At 47.0% G+C, this 16,978-nt stretch overlaps 5 protein-coding genes across 5 annotated transcripts; 2 read left to right on the top strand and 3 right to left on the bottom strand.

Annotated features, from left to right (window-relative positions):
* Positions 1-289: 289 nt before the first annotated feature.
* Positions 290-1,536, bottom strand: B0J16DRAFT_368113 (aquaporin-like protein; the record flags this gene model as incomplete). Its single annotated transcript, XM_046130185.1, has 4 exons — positions 290-325; positions 462-528; positions 581-1,205; positions 1,257-1,536. 4 exons carry the CDS (start codon positions 1,534-1,536, stop codon positions 290-292), a joined length of 1,008 nt encoding a protein of 335 aa, XP_045985685.1.
* Positions 1,537-2,117: 581 nt separating this feature from the next.
* Positions 2,118-3,774, bottom strand: B0J16DRAFT_393792 (uncharacterized protein; the record flags this gene model as incomplete). The annotated part of the gene is made up of 4 exons (XM_046132086.1): positions 2,118-2,207; positions 2,259-2,365; positions 2,412-3,018; positions 3,064-3,774. The coding sequence occupies 4 exons, from the start codon at positions 3,772-3,774 to the stop codon at positions 2,118-2,120; spliced, it is 1,515 nt and encodes a 504-aa protein (XP_045985684.1).
* Positions 3,775-4,079: 305 nt separating this feature from the next.
* On the bottom strand, positions 4,080-7,847 carry B0J16DRAFT_393790 (uncharacterized protein; the record flags this gene model as incomplete). The annotated part of the gene is made up of 3 exons (XM_046132085.1): positions 4,460-7,847; positions 4,150-4,281; positions 4,080-4,101 (listed from the first exon to the last, which is right to left on the bottom strand). The coding sequence occupies exons 1-3, from the start codon at positions 7,681-7,683 to the stop codon at positions 4,080-4,082; spliced, it is 3,378 nt and encodes a 1,125-aa protein (XP_045985683.1). The 5' UTR covers positions 7,684-7,847.
* Positions 7,848-8,643: 796 nt separating this feature from the next.
* On the top strand, positions 8,644-11,048 carry B0J16DRAFT_50231 (ankyrin repeat-containing domain protein). The gene is made up of 3 exons (XM_046133944.1): positions 8,644-9,219; positions 9,285-9,874; positions 9,939-11,048. The coding sequence occupies exons 1-3, from the start codon at positions 8,792-8,794 to the stop codon at positions 10,952-10,954; spliced, it is 2,034 nt and encodes a 677-aa protein (XP_045985682.1). The 5' UTR covers positions 8,644-8,791; the 3' UTR covers positions 10,955-11,048.
* Positions 11,049-12,027: 979 nt separating this feature from the next.
* On the top strand, positions 12,028-15,730 carry B0J16DRAFT_379664 (family 3 carbohydrate esterase; the record flags this gene model as incomplete). Its single annotated transcript, XM_046131012.1, has 11 exons — positions 12,028-12,251; positions 12,298-12,391; positions 12,439-12,864; positions 12,913-13,057; positions 13,104-13,296; positions 13,349-13,796; positions 13,843-14,284; positions 14,331-14,621; positions 14,672-14,906; positions 14,953-15,473; positions 15,522-15,730. The coding sequence occupies 11 exons, from the start codon at positions 12,028-12,030 to the stop codon at positions 15,728-15,730; spliced, it is 3,228 nt and encodes a 1,075-aa protein (XP_045985681.1).
* Positions 15,731-16,978: the final 1,248 nt, after the last annotated feature.

The raw sequence follows: 16,978 nt of genomic DNA, 5'->3' as shown, positions 1-16,978 counted from the left end.
GTCAACCAACAGCATGCCGACCTTGCTCTGGCACTTGTTGGTGTTAGCCTGCACTGTACCTATTCGTTAGGGCAAGGAGAAGTAGCCAGAAATATCTAAATGGCAAAGTTCAGCGAGTTCTTGTCCACAAAGACGATCTGTTGCTAGCTATTTTGTGATTGTCTACACTTTTCATCGTCAATTAAGCTTGAAGGCTCAAGGCATATATCATGAGTTACAACATGTTATCGCTTGGGCTTTCTTTTTAATAAATGGGATGTTTGTTCTAAATTCTACTCCGTCACATCTCCTACACCTCCCGATCGTAAACTCCCCTTTCTATTTCCTATGTCACTATCAAAATGACACATTCTCACAAATGGTTATTAAGTGACAGCAGGTATACTGCAATCTGCCTTCTATTTTATAGTGATCCATAATGAAGCCTTTTGACGTTTTCCCTTGTTAGTCTAGTTCCTTACCTCAGTCCAAGGCGGGATGAAGTAGTAGCAAACACCGTGTACAATACAAGCAATACCATCAGCAACCCTAAGACAGTGATTAGTATACCACATTCAAGGAGCGAATCATATACACATACCAGTGAATCCAATGCCATCCTGGAAATCTGCTCCCAACAAAAGCACCCATACACCTGGCAGGATTCAGCCCCGCGCCGCCATATCCATATCTTGTAAAAGCAGTAGCGAAACTCATCGTCCCAACACTGAGACCCACAAGGAACGGTCCCAGCGAAGGACCAACGACCTTGGCTTGTCTTGGGTCCAAGCCCACACCAAAGGTAAGGAACAAAAGAAGTGTAGCCGATACAAGCTCAACAACAAAGATTTCACGGGGCGGCACCACATCTGTGTATAACCAGCATCCTCCAACCTTGAAATCTCTACCTCCCCAACTTGCTCTGACCAATAGCCCCGCCAAGGTACTGCCCCCAATTTGGGCAGAAATGTAGAGGATCATACGTGGAAGGGAGCACAGTCTGGCACAAAAAGTCGCAAATGTAATCAGAGGGTTGAAATGCGCGCCTGATATGGCGCCGAAAGAGGCGATGAAGAGTGTTACAAACAGGAAATTGAGGATACCGCCGATCAATGGCCCAACAAACGCAGCGTTATCAAAATTCCCTAATTGAGCTGTCGGTCTAGTAGGTATCGCGTTGGGTGAAGTATTAGCCCATATAGTGATGTACACAAACATCAATGTGCCTGTAAACAGTCAGTCTGGTTTTGAAAACAGAGGGAAAAGGCTTGGGTTACCAATCCCTTCTATTAGAGCTGCTTTCCACAAATTGACATTCGCTATCGGGCGCATATCGATCAATTCGCTGAATGACATGTGAGGTGTAGCGTCGGGTTGATGTTCTAATATTTTCTTATCTTCCAAAGTTGTGCCATCGACCACACATGCTTGGTTAGCACCGAGTCTTCCGGCGAAAGGCGGGTTGTTGCTTTGGTATCGCGGATTCAGAGGCTCGATGCTCGGCCTCGATTCGATGTCGCGGCCATCTCTTGAGGTTTGGCGAGCGGTGATTGCCATGTTTGCAGCGAGAGTAGTGCTTCAAGGTTAATTACCTTCTATCAGTAACAATAAAGGTCTTCAAATCGTATATACACTTTAGGCATCTACCTGTATGACTGTATCAGGTGTTAGCTGAAAGATCAAGTTTTCAAAAGCGATCGGGAGCCTTGAAGTGATTTATATTATATAAGACTCTGTAATTCCCACTATATAATTACAAACGCTGACTAAATCCATTCTCGCAGCTTACATTTCCTGGGTTAGGATTAGTTCTCTACATATTAGCGAGATTCGTCGGCCGCCTTTGAAGGTTGGACCCCACTAGCTTATAAAGCACTACTCCGCATACATTCCTACATGCTACAGTCAATCATTCCAGCTGGCGCTTTACTTGTCAGGGTTTTCAGAATCTTAGCATTTCCCCTGTACCAATGGCGTCAAATCAAGATCAGAGTTAAATAATCTTGATTAAGTCATTCGTGGAATTGATTCTCGTTGTTGCGGAGAACGACCATGAACAGAGATGTCATTGGCTGCTCTGCTTTTACGTAGAATATCGCTATCCACTCTCAATAAGCATGTACATCCAACTTGACACATCAATAGACCCCAATAGCTTCACCGACAACACTCCGAAAAACGCCCTCAGGATCAAACTTCTCCCGCACAGCTTTGAATCGAGAAATATGCTGCAAGACAAGTTAGCATTATTCCGTGACAGAAACAGGGAACAATCTTACATCAGGATCCAGGTTCTTGGCAGAGCGCTCAAAAACCTCTCTCGTATTCTTCGTCCAATGCGGACGACACGGAAACTCATCAATTAGTACTTCCGCAAGTTTGTGATCTGTATTTATCAGCTGAAATACTTTGCCTTCGTCGAGCCAACTTACAGAATGGTTCGTTGTAGCGCAATCCATCACCGATATTCGGTTTATACGACGGAAAGTCCAGCATGATAACACCCCTGTCCCAGTCCGCACCATCAGCTGTACCATACGTCACTTGACCAAGAAGATCAAAGTAGGGCTTGCCAAATTTAATGTTAATGCCACTCCTGTAGGTCGATGCCATGAACTTGAGCTTCTTGGCCTCATTATCAAAAAGCTGACGAACCCGTTTCAGCATCGCATTGGCTTGGGTGATAGGAAACGCAAGTTCAAGAGTATACCCGTGAATACCATACTCCCACACAGGTTTCTGATCAGGGTATAAACCACCAATTAGCACATCATAGTTCCAGCCGTAGACAGGCCACTTTGTGATGGGTTCGTTGGTTGTCTTTTCTCGAAAGTTAGGCTTTTCCCATTGTCCGAAAAGGATTTCTTCGGCGACGAGGTTTGATAAGGATACGCCTTTGCCAGTGTTCCATATAGCTTGTATAGCGCCGGCCTCAAGCTTGGTTATGGAAAATGTATTCTGGAATCCCTCTTGGTCGCTTTTGTTGGTGGGAATGACGTCGTAATAACGCCAGTGGAATTTCTTCTTATGAGGCCACCACTACTATAATTAGTATGGCTTAAGGTAAGATGGCTGAGTACTTACCCAGAAGTTAGCAGTGGCATATGGAGCAATCATGCCGTAGATATCGCCATTCAGAACTTCAGACTCGTCAAGTGTCTTTTGATCGGCGTAGACTTTAAAGTCGGGATAGATCTTGAACTTCATCCTCACAATGACACCCAGGAGACCAAGAGATGTCGAAGCAGCCAGCCACTCGTCGCTATCGTCGCGCTCAAGGCGTCGCAGCTTACCGTTACCATCAATGATATCCATCGCCAAAACACCAGCGGCAACCATTGAATCTTCCCTGATAGACGACCGATGAGCACCCATAGCCACGCATCCCGCCAAAGTAATATTCCAATTGACAAGTGTATATCCCGCCGACGCACCACGCTCATGCAAATACTCGGCGAGTTGGAGGAAGGTCACACCAGCTTCGATCATGACAGTACCGGCGTCTAGGTCTAGATCGTAAATATCATTGACATTCTCTGTACGTACAATGATAGTGTTCGGATCATCGGAACACATTGTGTCGTACCACATGTGTGCTTTTCCAGAGGCTCGAATTTTCTGTCCTGCTTGAATGGCATTTTGGACGATGTTTTGGATGTCCTTTACGCTAGTTGCGTCGTGGACTGCGGATACGTTGTTGCAGGCTGGAAAGCCGGGGCCGTCGAAGGTGTTGTATGGCTCAGCGATGGAGCCCGCGGCGAGGCTTAGTAAAGTCAAAGATTTGATGAGAGCCATGATTATAAGATGTTTCCTCGCATTGAAGTCTGAGAAACATCTTGATCAGCTGCAATGATGGGGCTTTTTAAGCAATACGAAGTCTATGAATCGCAAGGCACAGCACCCAAAAGTTTTTTCCATGTGAAATAAGAGCCGAGCACGAGACAAGCTTCCGCTCAGCGTTGCATCTGTAGAGTGATTAAGTGACGATCAACAGAATCAGCTGATAGAATAAACTTTAGTCATAACTTATTTTAGGCAGGTACGTCGGGTAGAACGTTACATTACGCGGGGTATGCACCAAGGTTTGTCAAATCGTCGCTTCATGGCTTGAACTGGAGAGAGCTGTGCCATAATGGAGTCCAAAAATGGTAACCGTTGGGTAGGACTCACCGTAGGAGTGTACATGACCCTGGTACTATATGCCGCTCTGTTATCATTACCCCGCGTTTTTGGTCGAGGAACGAGCGATCTGGTCCTGGTGCACCTTTCATCGTGTACATCAAGTTATTAACGTTCATAATGCTGTATACATCTAAGCTCAATCAGATCTCGCAATAATCTTCTGGTCCATAGTCCCTTCTGCTCATCGTCCTCGACGTCAAAATACAGCTAAAGCAGCAACTACAAAAGCTGATGTGGGCATTTTGGAATTCTTTCGGTACGTCTTAGCTTTCCACGCTATATAAAATAATGTGCATACTCAGGGAGATCCATGATTTCCCAAAGACCCTGGACCTTCCCTACAACCTGATAAAGACACGTCCCTCTCCCCATCCCTTCGAATCCCAGGGACTCCCCAACGCCGATACCATCGTTCATAGACGATTTCCTTTTCCCCTTTGCGATATTTTCTCCCTGTGGAACTATCTCGTCTTGAACCTTCTTCACCACCCAGCACATACTGAGTGATCGAATATCAGGACGGGGCAAAAGCTCAATGTCCGAATCGAATGGTGTGGCGACTGTGCAAGGCTGTTGCACGTCGAAGACGGAGAAAAGCTTTAATACCCGGTTGGCCTCAGCTTCAGGGAGACCCCATGTACCTTTCTCGATTCGAGCGCTTAGGGACGCCAACCAAGCATTGTGATTGCGCGACATAGCCGGATCCCAGAAGCTCGATTTTTCGAGTGACTTGATATGAGAGTTGAAGAAGGAAGATATCATCTCAAGACCTGCCTGTCGATCCATGATTGTTTCCGGTAAAGGTCCCGGCTTCTTACCAGAGTTCCCCTCAAATTTACCAGCACTCTCTCGAATCTTGGGATCGGGGTCTTCGTAGTTTAGAAGCGAGGGATCTTCGCCTTCCCCGCAGCTTGACAGCCCTTTGAGGTCCTCCCGGGCCTTTTTGAATGCTTCTTCATACCGTATGTGCTCATGAAGCTCATCCCACTGCAGTAACTTGCTGCACTCTTGTGATTCTAACATCTTGCGGACTTTCTCTGATCGGAAGAACTGACGGGCTTCATCTGACTCTAATGCCTCGCATGCCTCTGCTGACTCCAGCAGTTCGTGGATGTCTTTTGACTTCATTGACTCCACAAAAGAGCAAGACGTAAGTGCATTGCGTACCTCCTCTGAGCGGATGGCAGTGCCAGTCGGCTCTGATGTCATAGCCCTACCTAGCTCATCCTCGAACTGTGGGTGCATCACATGCGTGTATTGCCCAACCCAGAGACCCTTGTCTGACATAATTCGCTCAATGAACCATAATTGATTGTACGAGGACCCATTAGGTGAGTGGTCCAATTGTAAAATATTCCACGAGTAGATTTGAACGAGCGGGTGGTTGAATAAGTCTTTCCCCGGGATGTCAGGAAGAAGATCTCCTTCTACAAGCCCGGGGCGGATCGATTGCCAAATACTGTTCGCTATACCCTGGGCTCTCGCATCATCTTTTGAAATACCACAAAGATACTTGAGTATACTCAGGATGATCTCCACGACCTGCCGGCGCGCCTCTCCGCTTTCGTCCATCTCCAGAAAGACAGGCGATAGAGATGCATTCTCGTCAGTTGTGATACCGGCAGCCACCTGTGAGGCCTTCAGTAGTTTCCAACAATCGTCCCATTGGTCTTTGACTATCTCCAAGTCAATCCTATCTTTAACAGTCCAAATATACGATGCGAAACTGACTCCTTCTCGTCGGACGTCATGCACTGACAAATGGGCTATGGGCCTGGGCCTGCTGCGACGACCTCTATCAGCAACACAATAGTCTATCGAACAAGTTCTGTCGAATGGCTGGATCAGCCCTATTTCTGAATTGGGTCCCTGAGACATAGATATCTTGCTGGGCAACCCATTGGTTTGCACAGGGTTGTACAATTCCGGCACAAACAGAGACAGGTCACTATTTAACGTTGCTAGTGCAAGCAATGCAACCCGCAGCGAACCGCCACGATCTCTCACGCGGCGTGTATCAAGCCGTATATCGTATCCGCACAGGTTGGCCATAATAGCGAGACGATCGTGGGGACGAGTGCAATGTCGATGTCGGAAGATACTGAGTGCCCCTGCAGCGTTAAGCCTTTTTCGAAACCCATAGGAAGCCCCGCCGACGAAAAAGTAGGTGTACGGGACTCCTTTCTGTGTGGAAGGCCACAAAGTAGCCGCTGCATCTAAAAGAGTAACAGCGTGTGGCTTGAGAGCAAGCAAGGTTGATGAGCCGCCGGCATCTCTTCGTACGCGATAGAATTCTGCGATACCCTCCACAAGACACATGAAGTCGTCTGCTAGGATGGACCATTGTGTGGACTGGAATCTCGGTCCCTTATCTAAGCTGTGTGCTGGTCTTCCAGAACTTTCAGAAAAGCGATTCCTTTGGCCCATGGTCATGCCTGGGCTTAAGCGAAAGACCAAGGCGTTTTTCCCTGACGAACTGACAGCTTCTTGGGCAATCCATGCTCGAGTGTACCATTTCTCCTTCCTCACGTTGTCAATGAAGTCCAATGTCAAAGGGATTACAGCTGCCAAACTTGGATTGCTGATGTTATCCCAAGTAAGTGACCCCTTCTTGAGTGATTTAAAGACCTTGATGAGCTGCTCGATACTTCTAGGCTGACAGGGATTAGATATGATAGTAGAGTGTAAGCCAGCTGTGATAATTGAGCGGCTATAGACGATATCCATAGCCTGCAAGCTGATCTCCCGCTCCTCATTATCCTCCTGTGGTAGGCATTCTTGATCGATCCAGATTAAACGCAACCCACATGATTGAGCAAAGTCTATAGCGCGGTCGATGACATCGTCTGACGCGCGGCTCGCTCGGACGGTACCATCAGGCTCTCGTATCTGGTATGTACCTTTCACAGCTATAGGGTTTCCGTTCTCGTCTTTGGCCCGTGATGGCCAGCAATACGACACAGATACATAATGCCGGCAGCTGTCTAACTTCATGAACCTCTCCAGGGGTATCATGTCCTTAGGGCTAAATAGACGAAGCTTTCTAGGCTTTGGGTTTTGGGGTAATTCTGGCAGGAAAGAGCATATATGACAGGATACATTCTCATCCGACTTGGGATCCCAAAATCCTTTGTCCTGGTATATTATTCGAGGAAGGGGTTGTGGGCTTGATTCTGCACTTTCATTTGTCGACCCTGGCTCGTGCTCAGGTTCTTTGCCATGACCAACAGCAGGCTGCACACTATCCGTATCATCGGTTTGTCGAGAGAGTTCCAGGGCATATTGTAGCATGCTCTCTTCGTCATTACTGTCATAGTCGCATGCCCTGGAAGCCTGCGGCTGCTGGGGTTGCTTCGGCCGTTTGAAATCGGCCGTGTCATCATAAACAAGGAATTTGATATCCTTGAAAGCCCAAGCTTCAGACTTCCCACGATACATATTCATGTCATACAGCTCCTTTATCTCACGGAAGACTTCTCCTGCGTTGAGGGGAGTAGAACCTTCTTCAAGATCGTATTCCATTTTGCGCTTGGTAAGGGGGGTGAAGATAAGACTGGCTTGTGATAATGTTGTGCTAAGTTAAATGACAAATTGGGGCTTTCGTTTTAAAATTAAAAAGTCTCTGAAACAGGTTCCAAAAACAAGGAAATTGAAAAATATCCTAATCGCGGAGAGAGTCAGAGTCTCGTGACTCTATTGATACCGTTCCTCTTACGTTCCCCTTTGATAACTTTATATGAAAATAAGGTTGCTGCTTTCTGTGCAATTAGGTCATGCATTTACGCCTAACTCCAACAGAAGGTCCCAATTACGACTAGGCAACAAGGCAGACATTATGTAACATCATTGATTCCTTGCATTTTCGGTTCTCCGCAGCTCCTTGAATAGCGTTCAGCCTCAATGAGGCCCTCCACTAACCCGGTCGCTGGCACTCTATTGGATGGGCTGATGACTTGTTCACCCACATTTACGCCCGGTTTGCATGGTAATATGAGCCAAGACTTCGTAATTCACTCACGCCACTTCCTCGGAGTGGTACCATCACATCTCAAGAAAGAGGGCCGTGTACTTGCGCCTGTTGGTTCGCCCACCTACCAGTGTAGATCGTTATCCCGATCTGAAATGCCCACAGGCAAAGGGGGTTGTAAAGCCTTCCTGTGTTTTCAAAACTGCTCTAAATAACCAAAATGGACATTCCCTTCTGCTATGAAGTCATTTCATCCTTTTCAAGAGCTATACAGCGCTATTGTTACCCCTCAAATGCAACAGCCTGATAAGGTACTACCACCTCCACACAGCCTGATTCGTACTGACCAAGAAGGCAACGAGGCGGCGAGGCACTTCTGTCGATCAATAAGCTTACCGTGATAGCTAGTAATGGTTGGCGGCTGTACAATATCATCTGATACTCAGCCACAAAGTAGATCGAGATTGACTGTACCCTGTATAATACCTACCCATATTTTCGTCACTCATGACCCCCGACTCCTTCGCAAAGAATGCGTAAGATATTCCCCCTTTCTATTTATCTTCTCTAACTACGCACTGGTCACCGAGCGATCTGGGCGCCATTAACGTTTGAAAGCTTCCGTCCAGTTAGATCCTGTCACACTCGCAATCATATTCCGATATGGAGGTGGTTGGAGTGCTTGCTGCTTCGCTCAATCTGGTCGAGATCCTTATCCACAGTGCGAAAGGCCTACACACTTTGAACTCGGCGTGGAAAAATGCTCCGACGGGAGTCGTGGAGCTTAGAAAGGAACTTGAACATACAAATGATATGCTCTACCATTTGCATGGAATTTTACACGATATCAGCACCGCTCCAGCACTCTTATCATCTGCTTCCCTGTCATCTACTATTGCACTCAAAAACCAACTTCATGAGACGAATATAATCCTCCAGGAGCTCGAAACTATCTTAGAACCTTTCTCTGGCGATGATAGTACCAGATGTCGAATACGTTGGATGAAATGCCAAAATGATGTACTATTCAAGAGGAAGTCACTCAAACGGGTGCGGTGTCGGGTTCAAGACTCCCTGAGCATTCTAAACCTGTAAGTTGTAGCTCTCACCTTCTTTATCTCCTGTTCGATTGATTGATAAGACATGTCAATGCTAGACAATCCGGGCTTATACTCATGCGTCTTGTCGGACCTGACCAACATGGAACCGCCACCATGCCCCTTGACAACAATCAGGATCTTTCTGGGGGGGAAAAAGGAGCCGGGCCCTGCATGATCGGGCAGAAAGCCATACGCCCAGGTTTCGGTACAGGAATGAGTGATATGTCTGGCCAAACGATATTACCGGAGCCATCCTGCGGTTGTGTCTTCTATGCCCAAGTAAGGCCAAGAAGGGGTGTCAATTCATCTGTCATAAAGCACGTCTTCGGCTCTTTGACAATATGGCGTACCAAGACGTCAAAATGGCAATGTCGGCCATGTGCTGTTTGTGGTTATAAAACGACTATACAATACGCCTGTCCTACCTGGCTAGCTAGTCGAGTGATACAATCATCCATTTCCTCGGGCTTTATTACATTGACCGCTTGTCGACAAGTCCCTTACAAACCAGGAAATGTTTTCTCTCTGATAAACTCAAAGAATTTCAACCGTGCAGCCCAACTATTGGAAAATGGAGAAGCCCATGTACGAGACGTGGAGACGAGACATGGTAACTCTGTTTTGGCAGCAACTCTAAGACATGCGAGTAAGTTGAGATCGGAAAAATACTACCGCCATATATATACATAACTAACCACCTATTCTCTTAGGCATTTCTCCTGGCTTCTTGGATTTTCTAGAATTCCTTATGCTTCGCAACCCAGTAGATCTCCACTGGCGCAATAACCGCGGCGAAACTCCGTGGCTTCTTGCCGCACGCCTCATGCTTCCCAACATGCCTCATACCTTGGCATCTACAGAACTCAAAGACAAACTATCCCAACTCTTTCGGGAACCTGATTGGGACAGACTAGGGTTTACTCACCTTCATAGGGTTGTGGCAGGGCTCCGAGCTTTGAATTTGACAGATGTCCTTGGGAACCCGCAGTATCGATCCGAAGTGAATTTGAAAGATGCACTTGGTCAAACACCACTTTCTCTGGCAGCCACAATGGGCAACGCCGAAGCGGTAGATGCCCTTCTGAAGGCCCATGCAAGTGTTGATATCTGCGGTCCTGATCTTCTACGGAAGGCTATACGCTCTGGAAGCAAAGGTTGTGTAGAGCTTCTTCTGAAACAAACGAGAAACCCGCGAGTCTGCGACAGTCGAGGCGCGACGCTGATGCATACAGTTGCCGCTGACTCGAATAGCCTACATCTCCTGCAACCGCTGATGTCAGCTGGTATTCCCTTGGATTCTGTCAATGTCCATAAATGCACGCCGCTCTCTTTCACTCCGCTAAATGACAACTATCAAGTTGCTAAGTTTCTTCTTGAGAACGGGTGTAATCCCGACAACATGGACAATGATGGCGACACACCGCTTACTGAAGCTATCCGGCTTAACGCACACAAATGCCTTCAACTCTTTATTGACTTCGGTGTCAATCTTCACACAGCGAACGATCGCGGCTGGGGCTTGCTACATTTTGCCGGGGCATATGGCGATGCAAAAACACTGCAGATTCTTTCGACAGCTGTATTGAAAGATACTATTTGGGAGGATCACGAGAAAAACACGCCAAGAGATCTATTTGAAAAGCGACATTCAAAAAGCTCTGAAGTTTGCAATGAGTTTGAAACCTTACTTAATAGTATTTGTTCTAAACAGCTTATAACTAATTAAGAGGATATTGGAAGGTACTCATATATCTATTTAGAACTTTGATTATATCTTTATTTATAACTAGATTTCTCTATTACCCTATAATGAAATTCTCTGCACATTACCTCCTTCTTAGTTGCTTTCCTTATCCCCTATCCCCCTTACGCAATGGAGCTATCTACGCCCAGTAGCTATAGTATGCAGTGATTGAACCAAACTTACATGTGACATCAGATATCACCAAACGGGACAATCGGCGATCTGAATAGGATAGGGGAACACCCATGGGAATGGTCCGATCCTAGGACCATTTATCCGCCTTGGCTTTCTTGGCAGACCCAGATTTCATCATATACCCGAGTATACATTGGTTCGCCATTGGAGTCTGATCCTTCGCGTAGAATTTTTATCTCACCTCTCCTGTCTTGACATATCCCTACGGAATGTAACCAGTAAAAGCTGTGTTGTGGGTGGAGTGGCGGATTCGAATTGCCTCTTTGGATCACACGATGGAGGATGAAGGATGAAGGATCAGAAAACTTTTACAATCACGTTCGCGATACCCAAGTCCCTTTTAGATAGTCATTGTTTATTTATCACATGTAGTCGCATGATAAGAACCATTAGACCGGGATATGATCTTCCCTTGATACCACTATAACGCAAAGCATAAAGCAGATGTAACATCATGACATGATCAACTGTAGTTCGCATCAGAACTCGTACAATTAGACTAATAATGTGATTGAGCCACATCTGGTAACTGGTACAGTTTATTGGAAGTTCTCTGTAAGCGACTTCTTCCGTCTAAAGGATTATCTTGGCAGTGGCTCCTGTTCCTGCAGTAGTAGGAGCCTCATCCCAGAACTGCAGTTTAGCCAAGATTACAGCCCCCAATCACAGCCCCAAGACCTGCCTAATTGAGACTTACTTATCATTGTTCAAAGGATATCTTCAGCCGCTACGGTATAAAACTCTATGATACTAACACAACGAATTCAAGACACTACCCTCATTCATAGCTTTCTCACAGCTACAGTCCTTCTTTTTACTGACAGTCATTCTTTACTATTTCTTTTTTCTTTCTGTCCACTATGGTTCTACTGAACCATGTGGTAGCGGGTCTTGCTATCGCTGCCCCTCTTGTGCAGGCTAGTCCTCTAGCTCTGTATGACGAGGTACTTGGCGTCAACAAGACTGATTCTTTCGATGACTACTCGCCTGGTATTTTTGCTCGAACTGACGAAAATGTCGAACTACGAATTATGCCGCTTGGTGCTTCCATCATGGAAGGTCTCAAGTCCAGCACCCACGCAGGGTTTGTTGTCTTCTTTCACCTTAACAATGATGCTGACATATTGTAGACTACGTCGACCTCTCAGGGAAGCCCTTCGTAACGATGGTTGGAAAGTCAACATGGTAGGAAGCAGGAACCACGGCGATGGTTTCAAAGACAATGTATGTACCACAACACCCTTCACCAATACTCCTAACAAAGGGAACAGGACCACGAAGCCGTTTCGGGCGCCAAACTCAAAAACGTCCTAGCCAACTTCAAACTTGGCAAACACTTCAAGCCAAACATTGTCCTAATCAACGTCGGAACTAACAACGCAAACGACAACGATGGCGTAAGCCAAGCATACAATCTGATGAACGACATCCTCAACGAAATCTGGACATCTCCCGACATGACCGATACATGCATCATGCTCTCTACTCTTCTTCCCACTAATCACGGAACTGGCAAGGCGCATAGACTTACTATGAACGATGATTATCGACGTCTTGTGCAGGATCGTGGTGTGAGGGATGGCAAGTGTATCTTTTTGGCGGATATGGAACCGACCGGTCCGGGCAAGAACTTTCTTGGGCTTGATCAGGATGTTTGGGCTGAGGATGAGAAGGGTGGGACCGTCATTCATCCTAATGTAAGTGACTTTGACGAGATATGAGATTGAGTGTTAATATTGGTACAGGATGAGGGCTATAGACGCATGGCTTATGTCTTCTATGCTACCATCAACAGAGCTTTAGTAGCTGATCGTATCAAGCCGGCTGCTGACATGACTGCTTCTGAGAACAAGTTCTGCGACAAGGAACCAGGCAATGGTGGTTTCGCTGGTAAGTTTTTCTTCCTTCATACCTTAGACTTTACTGACCTTCATAGCCAACACACAAACCGGCTCTGGCCATGGTGATGGTATCTACTATCACAACTCCCAAGGCCCTGCTGTCAAAGCTGAGATTGAAAGTCCATGGGACCGCAAACAGTGGAGATTTGCTCGATTGTTCAATCCTCTGTATGATGATCTGCTGGGTTGGTACGACTATACGGCGAATGACCACCGATTCGGTGTATGGTGAGTTGGCCCTATGTAAGATGCAGCAGAGTAAGGATTAACAGTCTTATAGGAAAAACTCAGCCAACGGCCAAGGAACATTCACTCGAATCGGCGATCTCATCGGTAACATCTACTGCATCCCTCGAGGCCTCCACTTCGCCGACGTCAACGCTGATGGTCTCGACGATATCATCTGCGTTTCACCCACCGGCGACCTTCACATGTCCCTCAACCAAGGCAACGGCAACGGCGACAAACCTCCTTCATTCAAGTACATCGGCCTCATAAAGTCCGGAGAAGGCCATCAAGATCGTGTTCGCCTTGCTGACATTGACGGTGACGGTCGAGTCGACTATGGTATCGTCGCAGATAATGGGCATGTTACTTTCTGGCGAAATGGAGGTAATGGTGAGAAACCTGAGTTTTGGCAGAAGCTTGGTGCAAGGGCTACTATGGCGCCTACGCAGAGTGGACTTGATAATCTTAAGGGACTCCGGTTTGAGGACCTCAATGGTGATGTAAGTGTGATCCTGAAGTTGAAGGATGTTAGCTAATGTGTTACAGGGCCGAGATGATTGGATGTACATGAAAGGCGACGGCGAGACAACAACCTACACCAATACCCGCAGCTGCGTCAAAGGCAAAGAAGGCGACGGTCTCAACGTAGCATGGCGCCAGGCCTTCTTCACCGGCAAATCCTCCGGTCCAACCCACGGCGGCATCGGATATTTACAACCCAGCAAGCAAGACTGGCAAGACAGAATTCACTTTGCTCGCATCTACGGTACAAGACCTGCCTTTGGAAATCTCGGTGTAAAGGATTACGTTTATATCGAGAGTACGAAGGGCACTGAGAAAGCTTTCAAGTTCAAGATCAATGTTTGGAAGAATCTTGGATCCGGAGGAACGAAGCTTGAGGCTGATGGGAATAAGTATTGTAATATGCACGGGTGGGATAATGGACGGTCGGATTATGTTTGGGTTTGGTCTGATGGTACAATGGATCGTGAGTACACCCCCACATTTACTGTGTCGCCTCTAACGTTTTTCAGTCTTTCCTCATGCTGGAAACAAGTATGTCTCCGCTGGTAAACCCTACTGGAACGCCATGGTTGCTGGATTCTGGAAGCCACCCGGCGGCGCCAACGTCGATCGTCGCAACCTTCATCTTGCAGACTGGGACGGTGATGGATCGTGTGATATTATCTGGGTCGATCCTCAACGCAACAACAGGATTCGCGTCTTCATTAACAAGTATAAGCGTGATAAAAAGTGGACGTTTGAGGAGACTGCTGCTCCTGATCTTCAGTGTAATGAGAAGGATGGTATTGGTATCCACGATGGTACGTATAGTTGCTCGACCTTTGATTCCATCTACTAATGTGTGTTATAGTGGCTGTTCGCTTTGCTCAAATCACCACCAGTGGCAAGGCTAGTTACCTCTGCATCAGCCCCAATGGTCTGGTCCGAGGTCGTATGCATGGTTCTGATAATGGCTTCAGTGATATGTGGCAGGTCAAGTTTGCCGACGGAGCTGATCGTGCTAACCTGAGATTCGCGGATGTCAATGGCGACGGCAAAGACGATATCATCTGGGTAGACAAGTTCAGCGGTAGCGCATCAGTATGGTATGGTCACCCTCTCTCTCCATCAGCTCATGGCTAACAGTGACAGGTACAACGAAGGTCTTGAGAGTAACCCCGCTGGCAACAGCGGTTCCCACTACCGATGGCGCAAATCCAAAGGTGATGCCTACTCAGGCAGCTACGCAGGAACGTGTCAATACTTCACCGATCTCTCAGGCAACGGCCGTGCAGACTTGCACTCTATCATGGGAACATGGACGAACAAAGCCGAGACCTGGTATAGCCCTGACTGCGGCTGGTTTGACAACCGAGGGGATGACGACGGTGGTGTTCGTGATCCTAAACTTCCAGTGCAGCCCGGAAATCCTCTTCCAATGACCAATCCTCCCTGCACTGCTATCAGGACATTCACGCACAATGTTCCCTTCGATAACGATGTCACTACCATCGATCTGTGGATTGCAGGTAAACAAGTCTGTAGCGAGCGAGGATGGGACTTTTGGGCGAGTGATGAAGAGTATTACGAGTTCGATTGTTCGGACGATCGATACCCTGGTATAACCTGGAGAGTCGGATCCAACGCAATCGGAAAGTCACTCACGCTTTACAGTAAGTACCACGTCCCACACGGAGAGCATGACACTAACTTTCTTCTAGCGGTTGCTGAGAGTGGCCAAGTTATCCAGCGCTTTGACGTCGCGTTGCAAGATTACAAGGTTACGGATTGGTGTTCGCTTGAGACGGAAAATGGATGTAAAGCCAAAGATTCTTCAAATGAGAGTTGTGGTTTTGTAGAGGGGAATTGTGATAATGGGGAGACTTGTAGTCTTTGTGACGGCTTGGCTGTTTGTCGGAAAGCTCCTTAGATGAGATGGCTTTCGGGCTTCTTTCAAAGAGGGGCCTGCTTGGTGGGATGTCACTCCTCTTGTCTTTCCGCCCTCAGTGTTAAACATTCTCCATACATATCTTAGCATTTATTTCCGCATCATTCTTTTTATCTAAGTACTATTTCCTTCTGTTTACAAATGCGGCAGACCTACCATACTCCACTTTATCTACTATCATGAGAAATTGGTAATACTTGTTCTCCATTAATATTATCGGAGTCGGTAGTTGGGTGCCGGATGCACTCCGTACACTCCGCTATTTGTGTCAGGGACAAATCTCACACACCTGATTCATCTCTCTCCTGTAAGATGAGGGCCTGATTACCATTGGCATGCGATATCCTACGGCCCCCGAGAAGTCTCTATCCTATCAGTCCATTGCTTCCCAGGCGCCAGACAGCCAAGCCCGGCAATGTCCATTGTAGCAGGCTGCAACGAAATGGTTACCAGTTTAGACAAGTGCATCTAGAATCAGCCTCCTGCCGATCCCTCTTCAGTGTGGCACACCTTCTTCTAACCTTCCAGACGGCAAGGGTCTTGTGTACCTGGCCCAGCCGGCAACTACATGCCGAACAATTGCCTATCACCTGGTATTTAGCTTCCACTGTCATTCATCAATTTGATTAATCATACACGGAAGATGCCTTTACCCATGACTCGGTAATAACACTTGGCAGTCCCGTGCAAGGTTGCTTTGACGCCTCTTACCTAGCTCACGATAGTGTAGACCAATAGATTGGACACTGGCAACACTTTGTACAAAAGGAGGCCTGTGAGGGGTATAAGCCGGCTGCCGCGGCGGGGATGGAGAGTGTATACATAGTCTAAATCCAGTGGCTTGGTTAAATGATCTGCACGCCTCGACACCAAGTTGGCGGTAGATGGTTCAGCTGAGGTACCAATCCAGAAAAGGAATTTTGAGGCCAAGGCTGATAACGGACATGATAGAGTGCTTGGTATTAAGCTATTGCAGTCGCCAAGTCTTGTTGAATTACATATTAGGCTATCGTTGAGTGATGGATGTCGTGCTAATAACAATTGGTTTTCCATGAAGATAACACAACCCGTTCACCATACTAGACGTTTAGATCAATATTTTACACAACCGTTTCCACAGCAGAGCCGGGAGGTCGGTAGACGTATTGAACATGGCTTTTCATTTAAATGATGTCTCACAACTAGAAGCGAAAGCTTGGTGCCACCATAAGGCTGTCCAGGGTCCGGCAG

The sequence above is a fragment of the Fusarium flagelliforme genome (genome assembly GCF_020744385.1).
Source record: "Fusarium flagelliforme strain FIESC 12 MPI-CAGE-AA-0113 chromosome Unknown B0J16scaffold_2, whole genome shotgun sequence".
Lineage (NCBI taxonomy): Eukaryota > Fungi > Ascomycota > Sordariomycetes > Hypocreales > Nectriaceae > Fusarium > Fusarium flagelliforme.
Note: the sequence above shows the minus strand (reverse complement) of the source record. Positions and strands in the feature narration are given on the sequence as shown.

Excerpts from the sequence above, each read along its gene's own strand:
- B0J16DRAFT_50231 (XM_046133944.1), top strand. The coding sequence starts at position 8,792 with ATGGAGGTGGTTGGAGTGCTTGCTGCTTCGCTCAATCTGGTCGAGATC. Across the intron at positions 9,220-9,284 it reads TCCCTGAGCATTCTAAACCT|ACAATCCGGGCTTATACTCA; the intron begins GTAAGTTGTAGC and ends TGTCAATGCTAG. Across the intron at positions 9,875-9,938 it reads AGCAACTCTAAGACATGCGA|GCATTTCTCCTGGCTTCTTG; the intron begins GTAAGTTGAGAT and ends CTATTCTCTTAG.